Source organism: Lissotriton helveticus, chromosome 9 (assembly GCF_964261635.1).
Source record: "Lissotriton helveticus chromosome 9, aLisHel1.1, whole genome shotgun sequence".
Classification (NCBI taxonomy): Eukaryota; Metazoa; Chordata; class Amphibia; order Caudata; family Salamandridae; genus Lissotriton; species Lissotriton helveticus.
This window is the reverse complement of record NC_136070.1, coordinates 259,405,107-259,426,078: the sequence shown is the minus strand read 5'-3', so window position 1 is coordinate 259,426,078 and position 20,972 is coordinate 259,405,107. Positions and strand designations below refer to the sequence as shown.

The window sequence follows — 20,972 nt, the reverse complement described above, 5'->3', positions numbered from 1 at the left end:
TATGGTCAATCCCATTTTATTTTGTGTCCAATAGGATTTAGTTGAGTGCTCCTTCGAGCCTCTCTGATAGGGAGTTATGATTGAACTATACGGAGAATGTCTATTGTCCTTTCTCGGTATGACTGCATTGTGAAATTGTTTCTTTGTAATGTTTTTTTGTTTAACGTATAGAGAACGTCCATGGTTCATTTAGCTTCTGCAATATCAACATGATGCTTTGATCAGAAAATAATCTGTTCTGGAATTCTTTTAAGATCTCTGCTACCAGACAGCTTTTAGCTGTGTGTAGGCGAATAATACCCTTTGTGAATAATACTAAGAAAGTGACTTACGTTCTATCCAGGGAGATCCACCAAAACTGGGTAATCTACCCATAATGAGTCTCCAATACCCAGATGACATTGTGCTCCTGTCACAAACTCCTCTCGGCCTACAACGCATGATTTCCAAACTTGCGTCGTATATCTTGAATGCACAATTAACAATAAATCTTAAAAAAACAAACATCCTATGCTTCTCCGGCTCTCGCAAGAAAAGAAAAAAATTTGTCTGGAAGATAAACTCCACCACACTAACTCAGGTAGACCAATACAAATATTTGGGCATTTCACTGGACCATAAGTTAAAGTATAAACAGCACTTGGAACAAGGGAAATCAAAAGTCAAAACTCCAATTTGCCTTTAAAACCATCCAAAAACATTTACCGGTAAATTCCACTGGCCACATTTTAAAGATTGTAGCCGCCAAATTCCTGCCATCGCTCACGTACGGCTCTGAGTTGATGGCAACCCGGGACTCCATAGTCCTAAATATCTCCCAATCTAGCCTGTTCAAAAACCCTTTTTTCAATTCCGCGTCACATTTCCCAAGCCCAAATACGTTTGGAATATAGTCTCACAAATCAGCTTCCGGCAAGACAAGGAGCGCTTGCCAAATACTACTGGCGAATGAGGGACGCAGAAGATCACTCCCTGGCTCATCTGTGCTGGCTAGAAGTCGAAAAACAGGCAGGGCTCCCCAATTCCATATACAAGTCCCTTAGGCAAGCGCTTCATGCGTTAGAACTGGAGGAATCCTGGCTTTTACCTATGACTTACACCTCTTTCAAACAGTTAACCAACAAAGCAATTAAACAAGCGTCACTACTAATGGACAAAGCTGCAGTGGCTGGTAAAAGCCACGCCTGGATCGTCTTGCCATCATACATCCATCTGAAACCCCATCCATATTTGCAAGACTGCTTCAGGGACTATTACAAAAGGAAATTAAGCTGTTACGGCTGGGTTGCTTTTCGAGTAAAGACCTCACCCCCAAATGGCTACGGTCGTGGCCAACACACGACTGTCGCCTTTGTGGAAACGACGCAGAGTCACTACTGCACTTACTAAGCATATGCCCGGCACTTCAGGAACTAAGGAAAACGCTCCTGCTACCACTTTTAAGAGACGCTCAGGTGAGAACCTGCAGGGCGGCCGTTATTAAATGCCTTAGTGGGTCTTGGATCCAATTATCCTGTAATACTATACATTTTTTGGAGTACACCGCCCAAGAGCTGGAAAACAAGGTACCAACCGAAGAGGACTAAGGATAACAGGCTTGGTTATAGTCGGTCACGGACCCTCCTTAATTTTGCTCAATGGATATTTTTCTCTCCACTCACTAGTATAACACAAGTATTCTTTTGAGTTAAAAAGTGTAATGTGATCCAACTTACACGACTCTTTAAGTTTTACTTTTCCCCTTCGATCAACTCTGCAAAGTTTGTGTACTTTTACGTTACTACTTTTAATTCCGATTTGCTGTTTACATTGTATTGTTTTAAAGATGTAAATGTTGACCGCATGGTGGTAAGTTCCACCCTTTTATGATTTTTTTTATATAAATCAAATAGATAATTTAGATAATACTTTTATCTATAACCAGAATAAAACAAAGTTACATTATGCCGTGAGTTTTTTGATCCCTTGTTTTACTACTACTGGAGTTTCTCTGTCCTTAACTTGTAAAAAAATAATTCGATTTAGAGCACCCCTGTGCAAAGGTGTGTGTTGTGCAGAAAGAAAGCTCTGACATTTCCTCAGGAGGAGCCGTTGACATGTATGTAGTATAATAAAACTAGTCCCTATAAGTCCCCATAGATTTGAGTTTATTCAACTAATGACGTTTTCCAAAGATTTCAGTGTCAGCTCTCGACAGTAGCACCACATAAAGGCAGTAACCTTTCGAGCTTTGACAGGGCTTGATACAATTTGGAATGTTTATGGCATGCTAAAGCCTTCTATGGTCAATCCCATTTTATTTTGTGTCCAATAGGATTTAGTTGAGTGCTCCTTCGAGCCTCTCTGATAGGGAGTTATGATTGAACTATACGGAGAATGTCTATTGTCATTTCTCGGTATGACTGCATTGTGAAATTGTTTCTTTGTAATGCTTTTTGTTTAACGTATAGAGAACGTCCATGGTTCATTTAGCTTCTGCAGTATCAACATGATGCTTTGATCAGAAAATAATCTGTTCTGGAATTCTTTTAAGATCTCTGCTACCAGACAGCTTTTAGCTGTGTGTAGGCGAATACGCTTTGTGAATAATACCAAAAGCTTCACAGCGGGCCTGGAAGCAGGCCCATTACTTGCCATTGTCTACTTTGTCACTCTCATTTGCTTGCTTATTAGTCAATAGCTTGCATTTCTATTCTGTTGCTGGTCGTTCACCTGTTGGACAAACAGCAACTGTTCCTTATAATAAGAAATTGGTTCTTTTGCAGAATTCTGCAGCCATCAATAGATGGGAATTGTGAAAAATGTAAAACGCAGAGAGACACAAACCACTATCCAAACTTTTTACTGTTCTGCAAAAAGTGCTCAGTGCTCTTGAGTATTCACAATGATAAATGGCAAACAAATAGTGAGTTACACAACGTGCAAATGAGCCAGAGTAGATAATCCGTGGTTCTTATAGGTCCCATTTGCCCTTTATGTCTAACGTTTCGACCCTAATCTCGTTATGGGTCATAATCAGGACTGTTAAGATTTACAGAGAGCAGCAAGCCATCTAATAGCAACAAAATTGAAAAGTACATGTTGAGGGGATATCCTGTAAATTTGTCTCCCAAAATATTTTTGGAAAGAGGTAAACTCACCTATTCACTGACAAACAACTACAGTGTTGACTTTTGAAGTGGTTTGGCCTATATAGAGCAGAATACAGGGACATCAGATAGAATAGATGACAATGTTCGTATTACAATTATAGTAGTCCCTTAATGTCGGTCTGATGTTACAATGAACACATTCCTTGCAATCAGTGTAGTTACAAATAAAACAACTTCCACCCCTCTAATGTCCTATTAGGCGATTTAATCCCAAATAGGGACCTTGGTCAGTGCAGGTCTGTTCAGATTAAACGCTGGGATGAACAAAATGCTCCCTTAAGTCCTACCCTTGTGTAAGGAAAACCTTGTAATCGGGTCAGTGAGGCCTACAAAGGTGTGAGGCCTACAAAGGTGAGAGACCTATTCTTTTTCTGATTTTCGGTTAGGGCATTACTCCGATTACAAAATGTAGTAACGCAGACAATACAGTTAGTCTCTTTTTTTGGTCTTGAAGGAAAGGAGATGTTTATTTGGAGAATACAAAGCTATTGTCATGGATAGTTTCACCAATTATTTTGGGCACCCACAGGCCAACAGTTAGTTTCTAAGATTTTCTTCTCTTAAAATAGACAGCTCTCCACTTAATGTTCCCACGAATACATAGGAAATGACCAACCGTTTATCAATCCTGAAATACCCATGGGTGACTACTGGTGCACTGAAATAGTGCTTTCCTTTCTGTCCGTTTCTGAAATAGCTTGGTACCCAGCTGGCCCTCTACTTCCTAGATTGTCAAGTCAAGAAAATCAATGGAATTCAATCTTGTATCTGGAATGAGGGAATTAATCCAGGTTAGGAATTCAGACAGAGTATATACATTGCCTCTCCAAATCATAAAAATGTAATCAATAAGTAGTTTCCACTGCTGAATGTGACTATTGTAAAGGTGTGCCTACAAAATGATGCAGCCGTGCTGCACAGCATCAGGAATGCTTAACATGGTGAAATACCATTGGCAAATCCAGTAGGTCCCAAAGGAAAGACCTATTAACTTTGCCAATGCTGGCTTCCTGAGAAGTGTTTGTTGCTTCTAATTCTCAATGCGTTGCATTAGCCAGGCTCTAAGGCTTCGGCATTATGTGGGCCACATAGCGCATTTGATGGGACAGTCTTTATACACTGCACACTTGTCTTTCTGCTGACTTGACACTGGGTAAAATTGAAATTTACAGAGAAGAGGGAAATGGTGGACAATGCCCCCTTCCCCCAGCTCGTTACGTTTGGAAAGATTTCTTTCTTTTTCACAGTAGTGTTTCATCTTTTATTTCAGATTACAGACTCTGCTGGGCACATCCTCTACTCCAAGGAGGATGCTTCGAAAGGGAAGTTTGCCTTCACTACAGAAGAATATGACATGTTTGAGGTGTGCTTTGAGAGCAAGCTTCCTGTTGGTAAGTAGTGCTATTACTGACTTTGAGAGCACCATAAATGGGTCAAGGGCACCTTCAAGGAATTATGTAGTCAACAGCACTGGGATGGGAGATTAAGGAACTCTGATCTCCAAGAAGTTAAGTGAAAGCTTTCACTCCTTTCCTTAATTTGATACTTTATATCACAGCAGGAAAATGTAAGCTAAATGCTATTCATCAAAGATTTAAATTTTTGTTGTGTGGCAAGTGAATATTTTTTGGAGCAATCATTCTTTAGTATTTTAAAAGTGGCTTTTCTCAGTCTTTATGGGCCTGCCAGGTGCGCTTTAAATTGCAGAGTGTTCACAGGGTTTGCTTTTTAGACCTCTCGTAGATGGCATATGCGGTCTCTTTGAGTTGGCTTGTTTGCCACTCATTTGCTTGCTTGCTTATTGGTCAACTGCCATAGGCTTCCTTCCTCTGCGTGGGTTTGTCCCTCGCCTGGAGCATGGATGCATTACTTGCCGTTCACCTGCTCAATTTTTTAGGCTCTATTCTTTTTTTGTCTTCATCTCTGATGGAGTGCTTAGTCTTTTTCAGCTGGTTCCCTTGTGTACGGCTCCCTCATCCTTTTTCCTTGCTACCACCTGCCATCCTTCTATTGTCCGTGGTGTTGAGTGCATCCTTCCCACCCTTCCTCATTCAGTTGTTTGTGGTGTTGGTTGCCTCCACTCTCCCTCCATAGTTTTTCATGTTTCTTGCCCCAGCCCCTCCCACCTTGTTGTCCGTCACTTGCCCCTTCACCTGCCATTATCTGTATGCTTGCTCCCAGCCTCTCTGTCCCACCCCTTGTTGTCTGCGTTGTTCTCTTGTAGGTCAGGCCTGTTGGGTGAGTCCGTGCCTGTTAGAATGCTTGGCGAGCAGTGCAGGGAGCTGAAGGTTATCATGGCTTGTTGTTTTTACGTTCTAAGAAAAAATAATTATGATCATTTGTGTGAGGCTTCATTCATAGGACTAGCTGAATAACTGGTGAAAGCTTGTGCAGCAAAATCCTCGTTTGCCCATTTCAATCGGTAGAAAATTGAAGGCAGTACATCTTACAACCATGCTCCTTCTGTGTGTTTTTAGTCTGTACTTCACAGTGGCTTTAACAGTTGAGACTGGGTCTATAGAATGCAAAGCACGTAATTGCGCAAGAAAGGGTACTTTAACTTTGTAAGAAAATAACTTCACCACTTAGATTTTCAGTATTCTTAGAGATGCCTGTGCAGAAAAGCATCTTTAATAAATGCGTAGGTTAAAAAAGCAATTGTTTCTCCTCCCTATTTCACTTCTGCATTAAACAGCCCATAAAAACGTGTTTTCATTTTATACCCCGACTTTTATTGTCTTGTTTTTCTCTCTGGTCTTGCTGGGAAATCTGTAAAAGTGGAGAATTTCCCCGGAAAGCTTCTTGTTAAACCTTGAAGTGAACTTTTAAGTGGTCTCTTCTGGCTTCAGCCTTGGAGAAGGGGTGCTTGGCGAATGATTAGGTCTCGCCTGTCGATGCGCATGCGCATCGAGCAAGGCGAGAGTATTGCGAGTTATCCACTCTTTATCTGCACTGCAAGGAATCGTGGCGATTCCTTGCAGTGCCCGTGACTTTTAAGGTCAATGCGCATGCGCATTAAGCTTATGCGCATGCGCATTGACCTTAAAAGTCACGGGCGCGTGCATGTCCGTCTTCCCGCCGTCTCGCATTTCCCCTGTCGCACTTCTCCTCCCCCCTCCCCTCTCTTCCCTCCAGCTTGTTTTTTGTTTATTTGACCCGCTCCGCCCCCTCCCCTTCCCGCCGTGTCGCATTTCTCCTCCCCCCTCCCCTCTCTTCCCTCCGGCTTTTTTTTTGTTTATTTTACCCGCCGTGTCGCCGTGTCTCCGATCCTTTCGCTCTCCTCCCCCCTCCCCTCTCTTCCCTCCGGCTTCTTTTTTGTTTATTTTTTCTCCTTAAAACGGGCACCAGGAATAATTTAATTAATCTGTCATATGGATGGGTTTGATTTTTGTTACAGAAGCAGGGGTTTGCCAAAAATTAGCCAGTTATTTACTTTCACCTAGCATCATAAAATTCACGCGTTTTTCAAACAGTCAACGTTTTCCTCCCACACTTACCTGTATGGTGGAATATTTTCTCGCAGCTGGCTGTGTTGTTTTGTCATCTTTTTTTTTTTTTTCAATTAAACCGTATACACGTCATGCTTCCTATATTTTTTTTTTGCCACTTTGAAAATGAGGTCATTCCGATGCGCTTGAGCGACATGAGTGACAAATTAGTGTACTCGCGCACAAAAAAACGCATGTTTGCGACACCCCAAAAAAATCTCCTGCAACATTTTTAAAATGCAGGAAAGTGTTTTTGCGTTGAGAAAAATAGCTTGGGCAATGTTGGAATTAGGTAGCCTGGCCTAGGGCAAGACTAACATCTAGAGGCACAGTGTAAAGGTTGCAGACCACCCAAAAGTAACTTCACGCAATAGCACTCAAAAAGAAAAACACTACACCAAAATTATATGAAAATACGTGCTGCTTTATGTAAAAATAATATTCTCTTTGTTGTCAATTATTAGTAGCTCACATATAAATAGTTCAAAGCAGTTTAGATCACTTTCAGGGTCAACAATTACACTTTGTACGTTACTAGCAGATTGTCACTTTTTCAATTACTAACAGTCACTGTATTTCTGAAATCTTATCACACTTTTGCATTTGGAGAACCTGTACCTTAGAATCAATAATTACTTTAGAAGCTACTAAACAATTTATCAATAGAGTTTCTAAGGTGCATTACACTTTCCAATTAATCAATAATGACCCTTTCAATTATAACAAATCCACATTCAGCAGGATTAACAGTTTACCTCATCAAACACTGTGCTTATTTAATCTGTTAAATTATAGCTTCCTATGACTCCTCAACGAGATAATACCAGCACTTTACTTTAGAACAGGCTCTAGTATTCCAGATTTGTAGGTACAATCCCCTCTGCCACAGTTGAACCTCAACTCACTAAGAGGACATGCACCCTTTCCCTCTCCAGCAGGCACTTTCAGAGATATTAGGTTAATTTAACATTGATAGTGCAGTTAACTAATCTCCAGAGTCAAGGAGGGTTTCCTCAGGCTTCCCACCACTTTATAAACTGTAGTAGCTGAGAGGAGCAACAACCATTAACGGATTACCAGATGATCACAGGCTCTAGCGCCACCTTCCCCCTCCAGATGACCTCCTTACTGTCAGTTACGGCTCCTTCGAGGTCCCACCGGCCTCACTTCAAACCCTCCTGCCGAGCCAGCTGCCTTTTTAATGCTGGGGCGGGGGGGGTTAATGAAGCGCACTCGCCTCCTCGTCACTGGGGCAGAGAATCAGTGAAGCGCACACAGGAAGGCCCCCTTTCCGCTCGCGCTGGCTCCTTTCTGAAGCGCCTGAGCGAAGGGGGAAAACGAAGCCTCAAACTCCCTCGTCGGAGACGCGCTGATCACGGGGGGGCATGCGCAATGCTTCTCGCTCCTCCGCAGTTGCTCCCGCCTTCCTCGATCCGGCTCCACCTCACGGAGCCCGGCGGCGCCACAGAGCATGCGCGAAAGATCAGCGTCTTGCCGCTGGAGGCCGCGCTGCACTTCCGATGCTGTTCTCTCCTCCCGGCTCACTCCTCACGCCGCCGAAGACTTCCCTGGCTCCGCTCCTCACCTCAGCCCTTGACACAGCTCCACAAGCGCGTCGCTCACTCGCACAGATGAAAGGACAGCACGGCCAACTGAACAACCGGTCCGGCTCCCTCAGCGTTTCCACACCGACCCAGGTGTAGAGCGACTCGTGGTCCTGCGGTCCCCGCTTCTCCAGCCCTGGTGGTCGCAGGTAGGGGTTTGGCACCAGGGGGGGCGCGATCTCAGCAGATAGGCAGCACTGGGGTACAAGCAGAACAAGGGGAGGGCACCAGGATCAGCCCTTCTCCGTAGGAGAGTCCTTCTTTTCAATCTTCTCCAGGGGTTTACAAAGTAGGGGTCAGTCTAGAACCATTTACCAGTCTCTGGACTCCCTATGCTGGGCAGAGGACTGCACACCGCAGCGCTGCAGTCTCCTTCTCCTGAAGCTGTCCCTGTATAATTTTAGACAAGGGGCTAGCTAGGCGCCCAGGGTCTCCAGTAACTTCCCACAGCGGGGCCAGGACAAGTAACCAACAGGGGAGTTGTGGGCTGGGCCAAATAGACAGCTTCCAAGTCCAGGAGGTCAATCCAAAGTCCAACCTTCTCCCACCCTTAGCCACCACCTGTCCTCCAGCTGACTTCCACAGGTAGACAAAATGGCTGCCCCGCATTCCGCCTTATATAGGCTGCCCTTCAGTGGTCCAGAATGGACCAGAAGGTTCTGGAATGCCCTATGTTGGTCTATAGCCAGGTTCTGTTGGTGACAGTTGGGGCAGTTGGTGGCCACCATTTTAGGTGGTGCCAACTTTCCTGTCAGAACAGGCCTCTGGACCTGAGGTAAAAAACTATGAGGGGGAGAGGGAACACCTATCCCCCTGGCCAACACCTATAAAAATCCAGTAGACACAAAAATTAATAAGGGTATGAGGGGCAAAAAGGGGACAAAATAAATAAAAATTAGGAGGGACTTCGCCAAAAAGTCAGACAGGTCTAACACGCGTCCCCCCCAGCTGAAAGTGGGGAGAACTACCCAACCCCTTGGGAGTCCTCATCACTAAGGCGGAAATACCTGGAGAGACCGTCTGCATTGGCGTGGTCCACTCCAGGCCGATGTTCCACCCGGAAGTCCATTCCCTGTAGGGAGATGGACCACCTCAACAACTTGGGATTTTCCCCCTTCATTTGCATCAGCCAACGAAGGGGTCGGTGGTCGGTCTGAACCAGGAAGTGCGAGCCAAAGAGGTATGGCCGCAGCTTCTTCAGAGCCCACACCACCGCAAAAGCTTCCCTCTCAATGGCACTCCACTTCTGTTCCCGGGGAAGCAGTCTCCTGGATAAGAAGACTATAGGTTGATCCAGGCCCTCTTCATTGAGTTGCGATAACACTGCCCCAATGCCATGTTCGGATGCATCTGTTTGCACAATAAACTCCTTGGAGAAATTGGGAGCCTTCAGGACCGGTGCTTCGCACATTGCCTGCTTCAACTTTTCAAAGGCTTGCTGACAAGCCTTTGTCCAAACTACCCGTCGAGGTTGTTTCTTGGAGGTGAGCTCTGTGAGGGGCGCTACAATAGTGCCATACCCCTTCACAAAGCGACGGTAGTAACCTGTGAGGCCCAGGAAAGCTCGGACCTCAGTCTGTGTCTTGGGGGGTTCCCAGGCCATGATTGCCTCAATCTTCGCCTGTAGGGGTTGCACGGACCCCCTACCCACCAAGTGTCCAAGGTACACAACCGACCCCTGCCCAATCTGGCATTTGCTGGCTTTGATGGTCAATCCAGCTTGTTTCAGCGCCTGGAGAACTGCTTGCAAATGTTGCAAGTGGTCCTCCCAACTGCTACTGAAGACAGCAATGTCATCCAGGTAAGCAGCCGAGAAACCCTCCATTCCAGAGAGGACCTGGTTCACCAGTCGCTGAAATGTGGCAGGGGCGTTCTTGAGCCCAAAGGGCATCACACAGAACTGGAAGTGTCCCTCAGGCGTGGAGAAGGCTGACCTTTCCCTTGCTCCATCTGTCAAGGAGATCTGCCAGTACCCTGAAGTGAGGTCAAAGGTACTTAGGTATTGGGCAGCTCCTAGCCGGTCAATTAACTCATCCGCCCTGGGGATGGGATGAGCATCAGTTTTGGTAACTGAGTTCAGTCCTCGGTAATCCACACAGAACCTCAGTTCTGGTGTGGTGCCCGGTGGGGCAGCTTTTGGGACTAGCACCACCGGACTGGACCAAGGGCTGCTGGACGGTTCTATCACTCCTAGCTCCAACATCTTGGCAACTTCGCCATGGATGCTAGCCTTCACCTTGTCCGACAGCCTATAGGTCTTGGATTTCACTGGGGGGCTGTCTCCTGTGTCCACATCATGGGTACACAGGTGGGTTCTGCCTGGGACAAGGGAAAACAGGGAAGAGTACTGCCCCAATACCTGTCGGCAGTCCTCTCGTTGCTCAGGAGTGAGAGACGGGGAGAGAATCACTCCCTCCACCGACCCATCCTTCTCTTGACATGAAAAGAGGTCTGGGAGAGGCTCGCTTTCTGCTTCCTCAGCACCATCAGTCACCAACATCAGGATGACCTCTGGCCTCTCATGGTGGGGTTTGAGGCGATTGGCATGCAGCACCCGTAGGGGCTGCCTCGGGGTCTTAAGATCCACCAAGTAAGTGGCCTTACCCTTTTTCTCCAACACCTCAAAGGGGCCTGTCCAACGATCCTGAAGGGCACTTAGCTCTCCAGGTTCCATCACCCAGACTTTCTGGCCAGGCTCCAACTCCACCGGGTGAGCATTCTGATCGTACCATTCCTTCATGACTGCCTGACTGGCCTCCAAGTTGTCAGCAGCCTGCTTCCACAACTTGGCCATCTGGCTTCTGAAGGCCAACATGTAGCTCACCACATCCTGGGGAGGTTTTCTGGGAGACTTCTCCCATCCTTCCTTCACCAGGCTGAGAGGCCCACGCACTGGATGCCCATACAACAATTCAAATGGGCTGAAGCCCACTCCTTTCTGTGGCACCTCTCTGTAGGAGAACAGTAAGCAAGGTAGGAGGATGTCCCACTTCCTCCGTAAACTCTCTGGCAGACTTCTTATCATGCCCTTCAGGGTCTTATTGAACCTCTCAACCAGTCCATTGGACTGGGGGTGATAAGGAGTGGTGAACCGGTAGGTCACCCCACACTCCTTCCACATAGTCCGCATGTAAGCAGACAGGAAGTTAGTCCCCCTGTCAGACACAACCTCCTTTGGGAATCCTACCCTAGTAAAGATTCCCATCAGGGCCCTAGCCACCACAGGTGCAGTAACAGTCCTCAGAGGGATGGCCTCTGGGTACCGTGTGGCATGATCCACCAGAACCAGGATGAACCTGTGACCAGCTGTTGTTGGTGGATCCAATGGCCCTACAATGTCGATGCCCACCCTTTCAAAGGGGGTGCTAACGACAGGAAGTGGTTCCAGGGGAGCCTTTAGCTTCACCCCTGTCTTCCCACTGGCCTGGCAGGATACACATGTCCTACAGTATGTGTTGGACGCCGCTTTCATCTGAGGCCAGTAAAAGTGGAGAACAAGCCGTGCAAAGGTCTTGTCCTGGCCTAAGTGTCCTGCCAGTGGTATCGCATGAGCCAATTCCAGCAGAAAGGCTCGGTATTGCTGCGGGACCACCAAGGCCCTTGATGAGCCAGGTAGAGGAACCTTAGGTTCACTGTAGAGGAGGCCATCCTCCCAGTAAATATGGTGGTGTCCCGTAGCATCACCTGCTGCCTGGGCTTCAGCCTGACGCCTCAGTCCCTCAAGGGTAGGGCACTCCCTCTGCCCCCTACAGAATTCCTCTCTGGTAGGGCCTCCCTCCACATGCCATTCAGCAGGGATGGGCAAATCCTCCAGAGAGTCTACTTCCCCCTCCACGGACTCCGGGCCTACCACTGCAGGTGGCCGATCTGTCACATGGGGCGTGGAAGCAGGAGCAGGCTGTCCCTGTCTCCGTTTCTGACCCTTTTTAGCAGCGGGTTGGGCCATTGTTCCAGGCTCCAACCCAGGCGAACTCCCTCTCCGGGCAGTCGCAGACCTTGTGCTGACACAGGCCCAGTTAGGTGTACCCAGCATCGCAGAATGCGTCCGGTATTCCACCTCTCTCCAAGTGTTGTGTTCCATGTCATTCCCCAACAGACAATCGACTGGCACGGCAGGGCTTACGGCAACTCGAAGTGAACCTGCAACCCCCTCCCACTCAAAGGGAACCTCAGCCACTGGATAGTGGCCCATTCTGCCGTCAGCCATCGCGGCGGGGTGGAGTACATTAGGAACAACCTGCTCTGGGGACACCAGCTGACTTCTCACCATAGTCATGCTGGCTCCTGTATCCCTCAGAGCCTCCCCTCTCTGGCCATTGATGGTAACCCATTGCCCATACTTTGTAGTATTTGGGGGCACCTGGATCTTTGGCACCATCTCCCGCTCTCCCAGGGACACTAAGGTGACACCCGCCCACTCACCCCCCTTATCTAAGGGCAACTCCTCCCCGAGCGCTACACTAGCTACTCCCGGTGACTTTCCTCCGGTGGGAGGGGGTGGTCTCTTTGGGCATCTGACATCTCCCTTATAATGTCCAACGCCACCGCATTCAAAACAGTGGGGAACCCTGGGCTGCTGGCTTTGGCCAGGATAAGGGTTCCGGGGCGGGTTTGCCCTAGGGGTGAAACCTGCTCCCTTCCCTTGGAAGTTATTTTGGGGACCTTTAGAGAACTCTTTCTTTTTCTCCCCCCCCCCCTTCCTTCTTCTGGGGGGCGCCCTGTCCGGCTTTTTGAGATTCCCCTCCAGTCCCCTTGGAGGACACCCGAGTACTTGTCCAGATGTCCGCCTCCTCTGCAAGCTTCCGGGGATTGGTCACCTTGCTGTCTACCAGGTGTTGGCGCAGCTCGGGAAAACATTTCTCGAGGAGGTGTTCTTTCAAAAATAGATTGTACAGCCCCTCATAATCCTTTACCTCACTGCCCTTGACCCAACCCTCTAAGGCCTTTCTGGCATAATCAAGGAAGTCCACCCAGTTCTGAGTGCCCATCTTGTGACTCCCCCTAAACTTCTGTCGGTACCTCTCTGGGGTGAGCCCGAACTTCCTCAATAACGCCAACTTCATGGTGGGGTAGTTTGTCTGTTCCTCTGGATCCAGGGCCAGCAAGGTGTCCCGACCAGCAGGAGGCATGTACTTGTACAAACTACCCCCCCAGTGCTTCTCCTGCACTCCATGAACCTTCAAAGAAACCTCATAAGCGGCCAGCCACTTAGCTACATCATCCCCCTGACTGAAACTCGCTATCAGGTCCTTTGGGATATAGGGTTTGGTCTCCCTGGCTGACTCTTTTGGTTCGCTGCCACCATTCCTAACAGGAGAGGACCCCCGTCGCAGACTTTGGAGCTCCAGTTCCTTCAGTCTAAACTCGTGGACCATCCTCCTCTCCTCTTTCTCCTGCTCCAACTTAGCCAACTCCCACTTTAGCTGTCTTTTCTCTCTCCTATCGGTGAGCTCGGCTTCTGTTAGGCTTCTCCCAGAGATGCTACTGCCCTTACTGGAATAGGACATTGGTTTGGTGAGTAAGTTTTCCCCCTTATCGCGGAATAACTCTTCTACCTCCCCCAGCATGTCCTGGTCAACCTCTTCATCCTCCTCCTTTGTCTCTTGGTGTGCCTCCACCCAGGCCCTAAGGCTAGTCTGGAGCTCCCCCTTCCTGGCACCCTGTTTGAAAAAGACCCCCATTTGTTGGCAGAACATTCTCAATTGGGGCACGGAATAGACTTCCAGGTTTTCCACTGCAAACTCCATTGTGAGTCTGGCAAACCTGGATACACACCAGAAATTTCAGAGGGGTAAGGGTAACCTAAAACCAACTCCACCCACCACCAGGAATAAATTTAGAAAAAACAAAAGGACTAATTGGGAGGGCCGCAAGGAGAAAACTCCTGGTGTAGGTTAGGTGTATTACGTCAAATTACTAGTAAGTAGCTGCAACCAAGTCCGCAATCCCACCGCTAGGCACCAATATGTTGGAATTAGGTAGCCTGGCCTAGGGCAAGACTAACATCTAGAGGCACAGTGTAAAGGTTGCAGACCACCCAAAAGTAACTTCACGCAATAGCACTCAAAAAGAAAAACACTACACCAAAATTATATGAAAATACGTGCTGCTTTATGTAAAAATAATATTCTCTTTGTTGTCAATTATTAGTAGCTCACATATAAATAGTTCAAAGCAGTTTAGATCACTTTCAGGGTCAACAATTACACTTTGTACGTTACTAGCAGATTGTCACTTTTTCAATTACTAACAGTCACTGTATTTCTGAAATCTTATCACACTTTTGCATTTGGAGAACCTGTACCTTAGAATCAATAATTACTTTAGAAGCTACTAAACAATTTATCAATAGAGTTTCTAAGGTGCATTACACTTTCCAATTAATCAATAATGACCCTTTCAATTATAACAAATCCACATTCAGCAGGATTAACAGTTTACCTCATCAAACACTGTGCTTATTTAATCTGTTAAATTATAGCTTCCTATGACTCCTCAACGAGATAATACCAGCACTTTACTTTAGAACAGGCTCTAGTATTCCAGATTTGTAGGTACAATCCCCTCTGCCACAGTTGAACCTCAACTCACTAAGAGGACATGCACCCTTTCCCTCTCCAGCAGGCACTTTCAGAGATATTAGGTTAATTTAACATTGATAGTGCAGTTAACTAATCTCCAGAGTCAAGGAGGGTTTCCTCAGGCTTCCCACCACTTTATAAACTGTAGTAGCTGAGAGGAGCAACAACCATTAACGGATTACCAGATGATCACAGGCTCTAGCGCCACCTTCCCCCTCCAGATGACCTCCTTACTGTCAGTTACGGCTCCTTCGAGGTCCCACCGGCCTCACTTCAAACCCTCCTGCCGAGCCAGCTGCCTTTTTAATGCTGGGGCGGGGGGGGTTAATGAAGCGCACTCGCCTCCTCGTCACTGGGGCAGAGAATCAGTGAAGCGCACACAGGAAGGCCCCCTTTCCGCTCGCGCTGGCTCCTTTCTGAAGCGCCTGAGCGAAGGGGGAAAACGAAGCCTCAAACTCCCTCGTCGGAGACGCGCTGATCACGGGGGGGCATGCGCAATGCTTCTCGCTCCTCCGCAGTTGCTCCCGCCTTCCTCGATCCGGCTCCACCTCACGGAGCCCGGCGGCGCCACAGAGCATGCGCGAAAGATCAGCGTCTTGCCGCTGGAGGCCGCGCTGCACTTCCGATGCTGTTCTCTCCTCCCGGCTCACTCCTCACGCCGCCGAAGACTTCCCTGGCTCCGCTCCTCACCTCAGCCCTTGACACAGCTCCACAAGCGCGTCGCTCACTCGCACAGATGAAAGGACAGCACGGCCAACTGAACAACCGGTCCGGCTCCCTCAGCGTTTCCACACCGACCCAGGTGTAGAGCGACTCGTGGTCCTGCGGTCCCCGCTTCTCCAGCCCTGGTGGTCGCAGGTAGGGGTTTGGCACCAGGGGGGGCGCGATCTCAGCAGATAGGCAGCACTGGGGTACAAGCAGAACAAGGGGAGGGCACCAGGATCAGCCCTTCTCCGTAGGAGAGTCCTTCTTTTCAATCTTCTCCAGGGGTTTACAAAGTAGGGGTCAGTCTAGAACCATTTACCAGTCTCTGGACTCCCTATGCTGGGCAGAGGACTGCACACCGCAGCGCTGCAGTCTCCTTCTCCTGAAGCTGTCCCTGTATAATTTTAGACAAGGGGCTAGCTAGGCGCCCAGGGTCTCCAGTAACTTCCCACAGCGGGGCCAGGACAAGTAACCAACAGGGGAGTTGTGGGCTGGGCCAAATAGACAGCTTCCAAGTCCAGGAGGTCAATCCAAAGTCCAACCTTCTCCCACCCTTAGCCACCACCTGTCCTCCAGCTGACTTCCACAGGTAGACAAAATGGCTGCCCCGCATTCCGCCTTATATAGGCTGCCCTTCAGTGGTCCAGAATGGACCAGAAGGTTCTGGAATGCCCTATGTTGGTCTATAGCCAGGTTCTGTTTAGCCAGGTTCTGTTGGTGACAGTTGGGGCAGTTGGTGGCCACCATTTTAGGTGGTGCCAACTTTCCTGTCAGAACAGGCCTCTGGACCTGAGGTAAAAAACTATGAGGGGGAGAGGGAACACCTATCCCCCTGGCCAACACCTATAAAAATCCAGTAGACACAAAAATTAATAAGGGTATGAGGGGCAAAAAGGGGACAAAATAAATAAAAATTAGGAGGGACTTCGCCAAAAAGTCAGACAGGTCTAACAGGCAATATTAATAGTTTCGGTAAAGTACACGTTTTCCGGCGAACGCTTAAACGCACAGAACTTTTTATCTTTTTACCTATTTAAGACTTTTTGCCAAAACGCCACAAGCTTCCCAAAATAACGCACCCCTAGCCCGTGGCATCAGTCGAGGCGGAGAGTGAAATAGCAACTTGTGTTTTGGAAGAGGTGTAAACTGGCTTGTTTACAGTGTGCTGTGTATGTAACATGTTTGGACAACGCACTGTAGAAAACAACAATTGGCAATCCAAATTCTATATCACAATACATGTTACATATATCCAGACATAACGGCCAATCTACACAGGTCTTTAAATAGCCAAATCACAGACCACCAGACTTGCATCAGCGCTAACAAAGCACGTTGGTCTATAGAGGCCAGGACCTTTCATTCAAACAGAAATGCAGCTGCAACACTTGAAATATGCGAAATGACTCACGAGTCCCTTCAAAATACGGGTTTCATCATCATAAGTAGAACCCCTCGAATCACTACTCGGATTTACCATGGGCAGAGCCACTAGGATTATGCGGCAATGCAGGACTGAATCCAGCAGCGTGGTTATATACCTAATGTGCAAGAAGGTAAAATGTTGTGACATTTTGCAGCACATTCTCTGGCAGTATTATTTTGATCTAAGTTAGAACATGTTTTCTTTTTTTAGTTACCAATAATATGTTACGTTATGTGGCAAGTGTGGTCAATCCAAACCTACCATCTCACACGGTGCCCCAGTGTGTCACATGATTTCTGCTCCCTTCGCACAGTCACTGGGTGAGAAACAGAGAATATTCAGTTGCAGAGAAAACCCTCACTCACCCTCACCCACCCTCACCCTCACCCACCCTCACCCTCACTCACTCTCACTCACCCTCACCCACCCTCACTCACCCTCACTCACCCTCACTCACTCTCACTCACCCTCACCCTCACTCACCCTCACTCACCCTCACTCACCCTCACTCACCCTCACTCACCCTCACTCACCCTCACTCACCCTCACTCACCCTCACTCACCCTCACTCACCCTCACTCACCCTCACTCACCCTCACTCACCCTCACTCACCCTCACTCACCCTCACTCACCCTCACTCACCCTCACCCTCACCCTCACTCACCCTCACTCACCCTCACTCACCCTCACTCACCCTCACCCTCACTCACCCTCACTCACCCTCACTCACTCACTCACCCACCCTCACTCACCCTCACCCTCACTCACCTTCACCCTCACTCACCCTCACCCTCACTCACCCTCACTCACCCTCACTCACCCTCACTCACCCTCACCCTCACTCACCCTCACTCACCCTCACTCACTCACCCACCCTCACTCACCCTCACCCTCACTCACCTTCACCCTCACTCACCCTCACCCTCACTCACCCTCACCCTCACTCACCCTCACTCACCCTCACTCACCCTCACCCTCACTCACCCTCACCCTCACTCACCTTCACCCTCACTCACCCTCAACCCCTCACCCTCAACCCCTCACCCTCCCTCACCCTCCCTCACCCTCACCCTCACTCACCCTCACTCACCCTCCCCTCACCCTCACTCACCCTCACTCACCCTCACTCACCCTCACTCACCCTCACTCACCCTCACTCACCCTCACTCACCCTCACTCACCCTCACCCTCACTCACCCTCACTCACCCTCACTCACCCTCACTCACCCTCACTCACCCTCACTCACCCTCACTCACCCTCACTCACCCTCACTCACCCTCACTCACCCTCACTCACCCTCACTCACCCTCACTCACCCTCACTCACCTCACTCTCACTCACCCACCCTCACCCTCACCCACCCTCACTCACCCTCACCCACCCTCACCCACCCTCACTCACCCTCCACTCTCACTCACCCACCCTCACTCACCCACCCTCACTCACCCACCCTCACTCACCCTCACCTCACCCACCCTCACCCTCACTCCCTCCACCCTCACTCACCCACCCTCACTCACCCTCACCCTCTCACCCTCACCCTCTCACCTTCACCCTCACTCACCCTCAACCCCTCACCCTCCCTCACCCTCACCCACCCTCACCCTCCCTCACCCTCACTCTCACCCTCCCTCACCCACCCTCACTCACCCTCACTCACCCTCACTCACCCTCACTCACCCTCACTCACCCTCACTCACCCTCACTCACCCTCACTCACCCTCACTCACCCTCACTCACCCTCACTCACCTCACTCACCCTCACTCACCCTCACTCACCCTCACTCACCCTCACTCACCCTCACTCACCCTCACTCACCCTCACTCACCCTCACTCACCCTCACTCACTCTCACTCACCCTCACTCTCACTCACCCTCACTCTCTCACCCTCACCCTCACTCACCCTCACTCACCCTCACTCACCCTCACTCACCCTCACTCACCCTCACTCACCCTCACTCACCCTCACTCACCCTCACTCACCCTCACTCACTCTCACTCTCACTCTCACTCTCACTCACCCTCACCTCACTCACCCTCACTCTCACTCACTCTCACTCACCCTCACTCTCACTCACTCACCCTCACTCACCCTCACTCACCCTCACTCACCCTCACTCACCCTCACTCACCCTCACTCACCCTCACTCACCCTCACTCACCCTCACTCACCCTCACTCACCCTCACTCACCTCCTCACCCTCACTCACCCTCACTCACCTCACTCACCCTCACTCACTCTCACTCACCCTCATCTCTCACCCTCACTCTCACTCACCCTCACTCACCCTCACTCACCCTCACTCACCCTCACTCACCCTCACTCACCCTCACTCACCCTCACTCACCCTCACTCACCCTCACTCACCCTCACTCACTCTCACTCTCACTCTCACTCTCACTCACCCTCACCCTCACTCTCACTCACCCTCACTCACCCTCACTCACCCTCACTCTCACTCACTCTCACTCACCCTCACTCACCCTCACTCACCCTCACTCTCACTCACTCTCACTCACCCTCACTCACCCTCACTCTCACTCACCCTCACCCTCACTCTCACCCTCACTCTCACCCTCACTCTCACTCACCCTCACTCACCCTCACTCACTCTCACTCTCACTCTCACTCTCACTCTCACTCTCACTCACCCTCACCCTCACTCTCACTCACCCTCACTCTCACCCTCACTCTCACTCACCCTCACTCTCACCCTCACTCACCCTCACCCTCACTCACCCTCACTCACCCTCAACGCCTCACCCTCACCCGCACTCACCCTCATTCTCACTCACCTTCACTCACCCTTAATACCTCACCAACACTCACCCTCAATGCCTCGCCCTCCCTCACCCTCAGCCTCACTCACTCTTACTCACCCTCACCCACCATCACGCTCATCCTCACTCACCCTCACTTACCCTCACTAACCCTCAGTCACACTCAGTCACCCTCAGTCACCCTCACTCAACCCCTCACCCTCACTCACACTCACTCAACCTCTCACTCAACACCTCACTCTCACTCACCCTCAACACCTCACTCACCCTCAATTTCACTCACCCTCAATTTCACTCACCCTCAATTTCACTCACCCTCAATTTCACTCACCCTCAATTTCACTCACCCTCATTCATCCTCAACACTTCCCCCACCCTCACTAGCCCTCAACACCTCACACACACACCCTCAACACTTCTCCTTCAACTCCTCACTCACCCTCACTCTCACTCAACACTTCAACACCTCAGCCTCAGCCTCACCCTCAACACCTCACTCACCCACAACACCTCATTCTCACTCACCCACACTCACCCTCATCCTCACTCACCCTCACCCTCACTCACCCTCACTCACCCTCACTCACCCTCACTCACCCTCACTCACCCTCACTCACCCTCACACAGTGCAATAGTTCTCAGACCATTTCAGTTAGAGCTTTTAGAAATGTTTATGGCTTTTTTTATTTGTAATACTTTCGCATTGGCTACAGGAAACAAAAATGCTAAACATTTACAAAAAAACCCATAAACAATTCTAAAAGCACTAACTCTAATGGTGCGAGACCTATTGCATTTCCAATGCTTGTTTTTGTTTCGCCTCCTGCAATGCTAAAACCCGGACAAAGGTTCCAGGTTGCTGTACAGTCAGATTAGATTACTTTGGTATGTAGTGTACCCGTTTGTAGCAGCAGACGTATGAAATGGCAACCCTGCCCATGCAGAGCTGGACTATTTAGGAAGCTGTAAGTGCAACACAATCTGACAAGTTACCTGCATGTGCACGATTCAGCCGCGAAAGTCAGTAAGCAGTAATGCGAGCATAACTTGTGTGGCGGATTATAAAGACATGAGTTCAAATCAAGGAGTGCGAGTCTAGGAGGTCTGAAACCTGAATGGATAAAGACAGACTAGTAGCCTAAGCATGAGAAAGGTAGGAAGGAAGGACCATAGGAAACAGCGATAGGGAGGAACAGTGTGTGGACATTATAACTTTACAATGACAAACAGT

General features: G+C 49.0%; 1 protein-coding gene across 1 annotated transcript in view; it reads left to right on the top strand.

The window, feature by feature from the left end:
- The window catches only part of TMED10 (transmembrane p24 trafficking protein 10), a 61,496-nt gene that overhangs the window by 24,902 nt on the left and 15,622 nt on the right, over positions 1-20,972 (top strand). Inside the window, exon 2 of the mRNA XM_078659922.1 lies at positions 4,423-4,543. Within this exon, the coding sequence (XP_078516048.1) occupies positions 4,423-4,543 (121 nt within the window). The remainder of the gene's footprint in view (positions 1-4,422; positions 4,544-20,972) is intronic.